The 12,350-nt window shown below is 38.3% G+C and overlaps 1 protein-coding gene across 1 annotated transcript in view; it reads right to left on the bottom strand.

The window, feature by feature from the left end:
• LOC102873059 (meiosis-specific protein MEI4-like) overlaps positions 1-12,350 on the bottom strand; it is a 244,890-nt gene that overhangs the window by 207,702 nt on the left and 24,838 nt on the right. The window contains exon 3 of the mRNA XM_006898441.1: positions 6,990-7,001. Coding sequence (XP_006898503.1) covers positions 6,990-7,001 — 12 coding nt within the window. The remainder of the gene's footprint in view (positions 1-6,989; positions 7,002-12,350) is intronic.

Genomic DNA, 12,350 nt, shown 5'->3' with positions numbered 1-12,350 from the left:
GACCTCTTCCAGTCAGTTGGCCAAGTGGTTGTTCTCCAGATTTCTTGGCACAACTTGGTGAGCACATCCACGGCAGCATCTGTTAGCTGAAATATGTCAATTGGTGCACAACTTGGTGAGCACATCCACGGCAGCATCTGTTAGCTGAAATATGTCAATTGGTATACCATCTATTCCAGGGGCCTTATCTTTTGCTATTTCCTTCAAAACAGCTTGAACTTCTGCCTTCATCACCACAGGCTCTGGCTCAAATGCTATTTCATTAAATTCTTCTGTATCTGCCAATGCCTTTCGGTACAATGACTCAGTATATTCCTTCTATCTTCTTTTGATACCTCCTGGATCATTTAACATTCTGCCTAAAGCATCCTTGATTGTAGCAACTCGAGGTTTGAATTTGCTCTTCAGTTGCTTGAAATTAAGAAATGCTGAATGAGTTCGGCCCTTTTGATTTTCCAAAAAGAAGGATAAACACAGAATCACTGTACCAAAAAAGAATGGACTGAAACATTTCAGGCCAAATGGCAGTAAAAATAATAGATGGAAAAGCGACTGAGGTTGTCAGCAATTACAGCTTGCTCGGCTCTACCAGCAGTCCGGAAATTTAAAAAATGATTAATTGCATTGGGAAAATCTGCTGTTAGAAATCGCTCCAAAATGCTGAAAACAACCAGTGTCAGTCTAAAAACTAAGGTATGCCTAATCCAAGCCAGGTCTTCATAATTACTTGTCATGCTTCAGAGAGCTGAACAATGACTAAGGATGACAAAAAAAATTTAATTTCTTTGAGTTGTGGTGCTGGAGAAGAGTCATAAACATATAATGGACTAAAAAAAAACCTGCATAAATCTGTCTTGGAGGGAGGGGAAAGCAAGTTTCTCCTTGGAGGCTAGGATTTTGAAACTTCATCTCACATACTGTGGGCATGTCGCCAGGAGAGACTGGTTCTTGGGGAAAGACATCATGGTTGGAAGGGTGAAGGGACATCACAGAAGCAGGTGGTCCCAGATGAGATGGACTGATACAGTAACTGGGGCAATGAGGACTAGTGTGTCAAAATTAGTGAGAATGGCTCAGGACAGGGCAGAATTCAGCACTGCTATACATAGGGTCACTCTGGATCGCAGGCAACTTGACCACACATAAGAACAACAATATAATCAAGAGTTAATGATAATGAAAGATGTTTCATCTTCACTGAAGACACTGGAAAAATAAAAACCCAGGAATTGATTGGATTCCAGTTGACACGATTCAACTAAGAGATGCAGCCCTAGATATGTTCATCAGTTTAGATATTACAGGAATTTTACAGGATAGCTGTCTAGCCAACTGACTAGAAGAGATCTGCATTTCTTCTCTCTGACAAGAAAGGTGGTCCAGCAGAATGTGAAAATTATCAAACAATATCATTAATATCATATGCAAGTAAAATACCACAGAAGATGATTCAAAAATTTCTGGAAAAGGAGAGAAATTCCGGAAGAACAAGCTGAGGTTTAGAAGAGGACATGGCACCAGTAACATCACTACTATAGCAGGTGGATTCTTGCTGAAAGCAAAAAATACCAGAAGAATGTCTATTTGTGCTTTACTGATTAAGCAAGGGCATGTGACCTTAAAGAGCTATGTGAAATCTATACCTAGACCAAGGGGCTGTTGAGTGAACACAGCAAAGGAACACTAAACAGCTTAAAATTAAGAAAGGTTTTGTCAGTGGGATCCCTCCACAGTAACAAAGAGAACTCAGAAAAGGAAATCAAGAAAGCAATACCATTTATAATAGCCAATCACAAATTAAGATACTTGGGAGTAAACCTAACTAGAGATACAAAAGACCTATACAAAGGAACCTGCAGAAAATTTCTGCAAGACACAATAAAAGACCTGAAGAAATAGAAAAAAGGTGCCCTGTTTATGGATAGGAAGACTCAATATTGTGAAAGTGACAATCTTACCAAAAGTAATATACATGTTCAACGCAATACAGATACCAAATTTCTTTTTCAAGAAGATGAAAAGGAAAATTATCAAGTTTATTTGAAAAGGCAAGAGACTCCAAATAAGCAAAACACTTCTGATAAACAAAAATGAGATCGGAGGCATAGAACTCCCTGACCTCAAAACCTAGTACACAACAGTAAAAATCAAAACAGCATAGTACTGGTTCCATGACAGGCACACAGACCAATGGAACTGAATTAAGAACCTAGAAATAGACCCAGTTGTCTATGATCAACTGATACTAAACAAGGAAATAAAATCTATCAAATGGGGAAATGACAAACTTTTCAAATGGTGCTGGTAAAACTGGACTGCGACCTACAGAAAGTGGAAACAGAATCCGTATCTCAAACCATACAAAAAAGTCAACTCAGGGTAGATCGGAGAGCTGGAAGTAAAGCCCAAAACCAGAAAGTTCGTAAGAGACAAATTGAGATCAAACTTAGAAGGCCTAGTCTATCGTATAAAAGGACTGCCAAATATGACCAGAAATGCACAATCTGAAAAGAATAAAACTAATGAATGGAACCTTCTAAAGATTAAATCCCTGTGTGCATCAAAAAAATTTTCAACAGCATAAAAACAAACAAACAAGCAAAAACCCCTACCAACTGTGAACAGACATTTGGAAATAGCATCTTAGACAAGAGATGTATAATGAAAGTTTATAGAATACTCCTGGACCTCTACAAGAAAAAATTGATAACCCAATTACTAAATGGGAAAAAGACATGGAAAGATTTTTCACAGAGGAAGATATTCAAACGGCCAACAGACACATGAAGAAAGGCTCAAAATCACTGGCAATAAGAAAGATAAAAATCAAAACCACAATGAGATACCATCTCACTCCAGTAACAGTGGCAAAGTTTAACAGGACAGCAAGTAGAAAATGTTGGAGAGGATGTGGTGAGATAGGAACTCTTTTGCATTATTGGTGGGATTGTAAAACTATTCTGGAAGGTAGTTTGGCAATTTCTCAACAAGCTGAACATAGGTATTTCTATGACCCAGCTATTTCACTGCTTGGAAAATACCCCAAGAAAAAAAGGATTGAGGCTCAGAGACACCAATGTTAATAGGAGTGTTATTCACCATCACAAGAACATGGAAACAGCCACAGGTCCAACCACAAACAAACGCATTGAAAAGTTGTGGTACATTCATACACTGGACGCAGGAGCAATCATTTTTGCAAATTACTACCTGACTTGGGAGGAACGGCAGAGCATTATGCTGAGTGAACTAAGTCCCACAAGGACAAATACTGTATAAAACCATTATTGTAAAATGAGTATGATGATCCAAAGGGGGGTGGGGGAAGGCGGAAGCAGAGGGGTGAGGATGGGTGGGGATGGGATGTTAATCATAGGGCTGTATAATTTAAGGGACTGGGGAGTGTGAAGGCAATGGGATGGATCTTGTGTGATAAAAATGCATTCCAACTTTGTAAATCAATCAGTATAAAAATAACAACATAAAAAATTTAAAAATGTTTCATTGAAGGCCTTTTCTGCATCAACTGACAGGACCATGTGGTTATTGTTCTTTGCTCTGTTAACGTAACTAATTCTGTTTATTATTTTTCTCTTATTGAACCAATCTTTCATACCTGTTATGAGTCTGTCTTCCTTCCTTCCTTCCTTCCTTCCTTCCTTCCTTCCTTCCTTCCTTCCTTCCTTCCTTCCTTCCTTCCTTCCTTCCTTCCTTCCTTCCTTCCTTTCTCTCTCTCTCTCCCTCTCTTTGTAATTTAAGTACAACTGGTGATAGATCCTCTCTGAATGTTTGGTAGAACTCAGCTGACTTTTTTGGGAGGTGGTCTTTTTCATCCCTACCTGATTAAAACACTGAGCAAAACAGGAGTAGAAGGGAATTTCTTCAACATAGAAAAAACATATGCACAAAACCAAGAACCAATATTATTCTCAATGGAGAAAGACTAAATGTGTTTCCTTTGCAAACAGGGACCTGACAAGGATTCCTGCTTTCACCATTTTTATTCAATACTGCATTTTAAGAAGTACTTGCTAGGGCAATAAGACAAGTGACGGAAATAAGAGGAATACAGATAGGCAAAAAGGTGGTAAAATTGTCACTATATGCACATGATACGATAGTGTACACAGAAAGCTCAACAAAGGATTCAACAAAAAGACTATTAGACTTAAAAGACCAATTTCGTAGAGGGGCAAGATACAAGATCAATATAAAAAAGTCAGTGGGATTTCTTCAAACAATGAAAACACAGACAAAGAAACTAAGAAAGTAATATCTTTCACAACAGTCAACCACAAATTGAGATACTTGAGAATAAATCTAATTAGATATAAAAGACCTTTATAAAGAAAAGTAGAAAGCAGTACTATGAGAAACCTAACTAAAGGGGAAATGTTCCTTGTTCATGGAAAGGAAGACTCAAAACAGTGAAAATAACAATCCTACCAAAACCCATCTACATGTTTAAAACAATCTCAATACAGATACCAAATTAATTTTACCAAGAGACAGAAAAACTAACTGGCAAATTTATTTGGAAAGGAAAGAGACCTCAAATAAACAAAGCACTTGTGAAAAGTAAAAATAAAGTAAAATAAAATAAAGTAAAAATAAAGATCTCAATACCTTTTGTTGTTGTTGTTGTTGTTATATGCGATCGGGCTGCCTGTGACTCACAATGACACTACGTACATTAGCTCTGAAACCTGCCCTATCCTTAGCTGATCTCATTATCTCCAACAGACCTACTCCCATAGCTTCAGTCACTGAATCATCCATCTCATCCTGGTTGTTCTCCTACGCTGTCCCTCCATCTTCCAAGCATGACGTCCTACTCCAAGGATTGTTCCCTCCTGGACACATGCCCAAGTATGTGAGATGAAGTCTCATAATCCTTGCCTCCAGGGAACAGCCTGGTTTCACCCTCTCCTGGACAGACTTGTTTGTTCCTCTAGCAGTCCATGGTAGGTTCAACACTCTTCTCCAGCACCACAACTCAAAGGCATCAATCCTTCTTTTATCATCCTTAGTTATTGTAATCTCTCTAATGCATAGGAAGTAATTGTGAAGACCATGGCCTGTATTAGGCACACCTTATTCTCCATACTGACATCGCTGCCATTCAGTACACTAGAGAGGTCCCTGACAAAGACTTTTTCAATGCAATTCGTCCTTTGATTTCCTGCCTGCTATTGCCAAGAGTGTTGACTGTGGAGCCAAGCAAGTTGAAATTATCAACAATCTCAATCTCTCCTCCATTCATCGTGAAGCTGCCAACTGGCCCATTCATCATGAAGCTGCCAACTGGCCCAGTGGTGAGAATCTTTGTTTTCTTGATATTGAATACCAATCCATATTGAAGACTACAGTCCTTGACCTGTTGCAACAAACACCTCAAGTTCTTTTCAGTTTCAACTAGTAAGGTTGTGTCATATGCATAACACAGATTATTGATGAACGGTTTTCCAATCCTGGTATCATATTCCTCCACATAAAGTCCACCCTCCCCACTACATATAGATTGAAAAGACATGGAGATAGGATGTATCCCTAATACACAGCTTTTCTGATTTTGAACCATGCAGTGCTTTCCTGTTCTGTTCTTACTACTGCTTTCTGGTCCAAGTATAGGTTTCACATGAACACAATTAAGTGTCCAGATGTAATAACCAAAGCAGTATGGTACTGAGGCAATGCCAGATTAGACCAATGGAGCAGAAATGAGAACCCAGAATTTAACTCATTTACCTATTGTCAACTGCTTTTGACAAGGAAACAAAATCAGTCAAATGACCAAATGAAAACCTTTTTAATAAATGAAACTGGTAAAACTGAACCTCTACATGCAGGAAACTGAAGCAGGATCGACATATCCTACTGTATGGAAAAATCAACTAAAGGTGGATCAGAGACCTAGGTAAAGCCCAAAACCATAAAGGTCATAAAAAACCAAAATGTGACTATATTTAGAAGGCCTAGGCTATGCTATAATTAAACAAACACAGCCAAAAATGCACAATCAGAAAAGGATAGCATCAACGAATGGGACCATCTAAATAAGAAGTACCTGTGTGTATCAAAAACTTTTCCTGTAGGGTGAAAAGAAAACCTATAGACTGGGAAAAAACATTTGACAATGGCATCTCAGACAAGAGGCTCATAACAAAAGTTTACAGAATACTACAGGGCCTCCACAAGGAAAAGACTGATAACCCAAATACAAAATGGGCAAATGACATGTAAAGACTTTTCATAGAGGAAGACATTAAGAAGTGCTCAATATCCAGCAATAAGAAAGATGCAAATGAAAATCACAATGAGATACCATCTCATCCCAGTGGGAAAGTTTAACAAGATAGTAAACAGCAAATGATGGAGAGGATGCGGAGGGATTGGAATTCTCACACACTGCTGGTGGGATTGAAAATGGCACAAACACTCTTTAAGGAAGTTTGATGTTTCCTCACAAGTTGAACACAGATATTCCCTATGATCCAGCTATTCTACAGTGAGGAATATACCTCAAGGAAAACAGAAATGAGAGTCAAATGGAGGTTTGTACACCAATATTCATAGCAGCACTATTCAGAATAGCAAGAAAACGGAAAAAGCCCAAACATCCATCAACAAATTAGTGGATTGAGAAACTGTTCACACTATAGAATACCATGTAGAACTAAGGAGGAACAATTTTGAAAAATACTATATATATAGTAGGAGACCATAATGCAGAGTGAAGTAACTCAGTTTTATAAGGACAAATACTGCATAAGACCATTATTGTAAAAATAGAAGGATAACTAGTAAGGTGTATAAAAGTTCAAAGGCAGATAATATATTTAGAAAACCCTAAAAACTCAGCAAGAAAACTATTGAACATAGTTGACTAATTTAGCAAAGTGGCAGGATACAAGATCAACAAAGAGAATACAGAACTGGAGTGAAGAAAAATAATACCTATCATAATAGCTAACCACAAGACTGAATACTTGGGAGTAAATCTAACTAGAAACACAAATGATTTATTCAAAGAAAATTACAAAACAAGAAATAAAAAGAGACCTGGAAAAATGGAAGAATATATCTTGCTCATGGATGGGAAGAGTCAATGACAATCCTACAAAAGGCAATATACACGCTCAATGCAATCTCAATACAAATACCAAAACCATTCTTCAACAAGATGGAAAAGGCAATCTTCACTTTCACTTGCAATGGAAAGAGAGTCCGAATAAGCAAAGCACTCCTTAGAAACAAGGTAGGAGGCATCTCACTCCCAGATATCAAATCTTACTACACTGCCTTGATGGTCAAGACAGCATGGTACAGGTACAATTACAGACACATAGATCAATGGAATAGAATTGAGAAGCCAGGAATCAGCCCATCTACCAATGGTCAATGATTTTTTAAAAGGAGATAAAATCCATTAAGTGGGGAAATGACAGCCTTTTTAACAAATGGTGCTCACAAAATTGGAAAACTATCTGTAGAAAACTCAAACAAGACCCACACCTCACATCATGCACAAAAACCAACTCAAAGTGGATCATGAACCTAGGACTAAAACCAAGGACTATAACTACATTGGAGAAAAGCTTGAAAGAACCCTAGAAGCACTATATACAACATGAACAGTCTTCCAAGCACCCTAAAAAAAAAAAAATCTACAACCAGGAGAAGATAAAATAAATGAATGGGACCTTCTAAGAATCAAATCCCTATGCACATCCAAAACCCTCTCCAACCGGGTGAAAAGGGAAGCCACAGACTGGGAAAAAAATATTTGGTCATGACTTATCTGACAGGTGACTTATATCTAGAATTTATAGAATAGTTGAGCACCACAACAAGATAAAGGTAAACAATCCAATTGAAAAATGGGCACAGGATATGAACAGACACTTCACCAAAGAAGACATTCAGATAGTGAACGAACACATGAAGAAATGTTCAAAATCCCTTGCTCTAAGAAAGATGCAAATAAAAATAATTATGAGATATCATCTCACCCTATTAAGAATAGCAAAATTCAACAGAGTAGCAAACAACAAATGCTGGTGAGGTTGTGGAAAAACTGGAACCCTTAGTCACTACTGGTGGGGGTGTAAAATGGTAGGCAGTACAATGTTTTCTCCAAAAGCTGGAAATAGAAATACCATTTGACCCAGCAATTCCACTACTGGGAATATATCCTCAATAAACCGGACTTGTCATACTCATGTTTATTGCTGCCTTGTTCACAATAACAAAGAGGGAAACAACTCAAGAGTCCATCAACAAACAAATGGATAAAGAAGTTATGGTATATTCACAGAACAGAATATTATGCAGCACTGAAAAACAAAGAACTCATGAAATATTATACAAAATGGGTGACCATGGAGGATATTATGCTGAGTGAAATATCTCAGTCACAAAAAGACAAATACTGTGTAAGACCACTATTATAAAACAGGACTGATAGGAGGTTGGGGGAAAACTAAGAAAAGAGGGAATAAACAATGTACACTGCACTGAAACAGACGAGGGAGAGAACTGTATAAAAATAATATATGTTTAAGTTTAATTGGTATGACAAGGGTTCAGAATAAGAGCTGCATAGTAAAGTGATCTGAGGGTGCAGGTAGGGGGGAACTATATAATAATGAAAGAACTTTTTTCCAAAGAAAAAAGTTAACTAGGGGGGAAGGGAAGCAGGGAGGAAAGTGTGCAACAATGAGTGAATAGAAATCCAAGTTCTTTATAAACTTACAATAAAATCTCATTAAAAAAATAGAAGGTGTGAATCCACTAGAGATGCCTGGTGATCGACTTCTAAAAATTCAACCACTAGAAACTTGTGGAGCAGAGGTGTACTGACATTTATGGGCTTCCTGACTAGATGGAACTGGCTTGTCTCAGCAGCTACAAAAAAAAAGAAAAGAAAAAAGTTAGAAAATGAGGGGGGGGGAAGTTCAAAGACAAAAGTGGAGAGGACAGAAAGGTTGAAGTGGGGGCAGGAGGTAATCACAGGGTCCCTGAGTTTGGTTGTTGGAAAGGAAGGGATGAAGGAATTAGGAAAGATCCAGTGGGGACCTGAAAGGAGTGAGCACAGATTGATGGTGATTGGATTAATAAAACACAATATATAGGAATGATCATATAAAATGCAATGTGAATTAAGGAATGTGTGAAACAGTGTATATGAATGAAACAAAGTGTGTAAGAATTTTGTATGCAAACCAATACAAAATTAAACAAATAAAAAATCAAGAAAGGTGTACATAGAGTTGTAAATTCTATGCATATCTATTCAATCAGTACGCTAAGCAAATTACTTGAGAAGATGGACTCTATGAAGTAGAATATAGCAACATGATTAGAGGAAGATTCATCAATAACCTGAAATATGCAGACGACACAATGTTCCTTGCTGAAAGTGAGGGTTTCTTGAAGCACCTGATGCAGAAGATCAAAGACTGCAGCCTCAATATGGATTGCATTTCAAATTCAAGAAAACAAAAATTCTCACTACTGGATCCACAGTCAACACCATGATATTGTTAAGCACCATCGAGTCGTAGACGACTCATAGCACTCTTATGAATGAAAGACTTGAACACTTGTATCACTTTCATCTTTTCTCTAAGTACATAGAGTTTCCAGAGGCAAACTATTTCGAAAGGGGATGCCACTCCTGCTTCCAAGCCTGTTTTAATCTGGGAACACCACCGAACACTGTCTACCATGGGTAACCATTATCATACTTGACACATCAGTGTCACAGTGTTTAGCATCACAGCAACCATGAGTTACCTCTGAGATGCATCTTAGCCTGTAAATCAATATCATTGCTCCTTGATACCTTGGAGAGACTCTTGACAGCAGATTTACACAATGCAGTACATTATGATAGAATGAGAAAAAAGTTGTAATTGTTAATGACTTTATCCTACTTAGATTCACAAACAATACCTTTGTTATCAGCAGGAGATCAGAAGACATGCTACAGGGGGAACATCTGTAGTCAGGGACCTCTCTAAGTTAGTGAGAACCAATGCAGTTCGAGGACTAAGGTGTGTCTGACTCAGGCCATGGTCTTTTCAATCACTTGCTATGCTGCTGGGAACCCGACAATGACTACAGATGACAGAAGAAAATTGATGCTTTCAACAACAGTGCTGGAGAAGAATATTGAATGAACACTGACTAAACAAGAGATAGTATCTCAGAATTTCTCTGTGGGAGAAAGACAGGCAATGTCCTTCTGTGTCATTTACAACCTCCAAACTTCTGCTGGAGGTCAGTCATGAGTTGGTTCTGACTCAAAGCAATGAGAAACTATAACATGCATATGAACAGAAGGAATATATTATTTCCTCTCTGGTGAGGTGTTTTAACTAATAATGGGCTTCTGACTATTATTACAAAATGAATGACAATGGTGATACATAAATTATGGTGATTACATGAGCAAGATTAATATCAAATGCAAATTATTCCATAAGCTATGCATTAAAAAAGCTATTGTATTGATGTGGTTATGTGCCACTGAGTCAACTCTGACTCACAGTGACCCTATGGGACAACAGCCCTGAATCTTGCTCTATCTTGAGCCTATTTTACTGTCTCTGACATACCTCCTCCACCAGTTATTCAATCAATCCATGTCATTCAGGTTCTTCCTCTCTTGAGCTTTCCAAGCACAATGTCCCTCTTCAAGGATGTCCCTCTTTCAAGGACTGGTTCCTCCTTGTAACATGTCCAAAGTATGTCAGATGGAGCTTCAAAATACCTCAAAGGGAGTACTGCTCAAAGGAGCAGGATGGTCCCACCCTCTCCAGGATGGACCTTTTTGTTCCCTTAGCAGTGCAAGGTATGTTAAATATTCTTCTCCAGCACCACAACTCAAAGGCATTGATTCTTCTTTCACCCACTGTCATTGTTCAGTTCTCTGACAAACAGTAACTGCAAAGACCATGGCCTGGATTAGTAGCCACAACTTAGTCATTGACTAAGTCATGTCAATGACTGACGTCATTGCTCTTCAGCACTCTGGAGAGGTTTCTGACAGCAGATCTGCCCAATGCAATTCATCTTTTGATTTCCTGACTGCTGGTACCAAGAGTAATGATTGTGGAGCCAAGCGAGCTTAAACTCTTTGTAACAATCTTAATGTCTTCACCATCTGTTATGATGCTGCCAATTGGCCCAGTGATGAGAATATTTGCACTGTGAAAGTCAGTAACCATGGATCTCTCCAAATTACTGAGAAGAAATGATACTATTTCAAAGACTAAGGTGTACTTGATTTATATATGGTTTTTCAATCACTTGCTATGCATTTGAAAGCTGGACTGTGAATACAGAGAGAACTGATCGTATTTTTTTATCATATTTGAACTATAGTAATGGAGAACAGTTGTACATAGGGTTTTCAGAGGCCTGCTATTTCAGAAGTGGATGGCCAATCCTTCTTCCTAGTCTGTCTTAATGTGAATGTTCAGATTTAGAGAAATATCAGACAGACCAGCAAGTTAAAGGTATATCCCTTATTGTGGAGTTAACCATTAGAGTCAGTGTTGTCCCTGCCTTTGGCACACGTGTCTTTACCCACTTATTTCCCTGCTCCACCATCCACCAGGATACTCATCCATTTCTACCCATTCCCTTCACATCTCCCATTGACCAGCCCTTGATCTAATAGCTTATATATGAAGCTTCCTTGGCTTCTGTGATTCCAAACACATCAGCTGATGGTAGTTCCTTATGTTGGGATCAATGTCTCTGAAGTTTAGTTGTAATGTTTCCGGAGCAAAGGCGATGCATCCTGTAGAACTGGTGTGTAGATAGGGCTTTTTTTGGCCCGAGGGCCTGCAGCCTGAGGGCCAGAACGAATGCTGTGTGGTTTTGGCATCTTCAGTGTTACCTGAGAAGATGGGCGGGAATGTGATGGACCCTTTAGCTGCCCAGCTTTCTGCCAATCAGGCTCCTCACACCCACTCTGCGCGGTGGCTATGACTGACTTCATTACTATTTAATAATTTGGAGAGATCCACAAATGTAGATTTTCTAAGTGCAATGAGTTATTTCCTGATTGCTGGTATCAAGGGTGTTAGTTGTGGATCCCGTTAGAGTTAAGTTTAGATAGATGATAGATATAGATAGATAGATAGATGATAGATAGATAGATAGATAGATAGATAGATAGATAGATAGATAGATGATAGATGATAGATAGATAGATAGATAGATAGATAGATAGATAGATATAGATAGACAGGCAGAGCGTTCTCTCACGGGAAGAGAGAAAGATTTCTTTGAAAAATACAATTACTTTCCCCATGAAGTTTCAGCAAAATGGGTGA

This window comes from Elephantulus edwardii, unplaced genomic scaffold, assembly GCF_000299155.1.
Source record: "Elephantulus edwardii isolate Elephantulus edwardi_28Jun2011 unplaced genomic scaffold, EleEdw1.0 scaffold00229, whole genome shotgun sequence".
NCBI classification, from domain to species: Eukaryota; Metazoa; Chordata; class Mammalia; order Macroscelidea; family Macroscelididae; genus Elephantulus; species Elephantulus edwardii.
The sequence above is the reverse complement of the archived record's forward strand: the minus strand, read 5'-3'. Positions and strand labels throughout refer to the sequence as shown.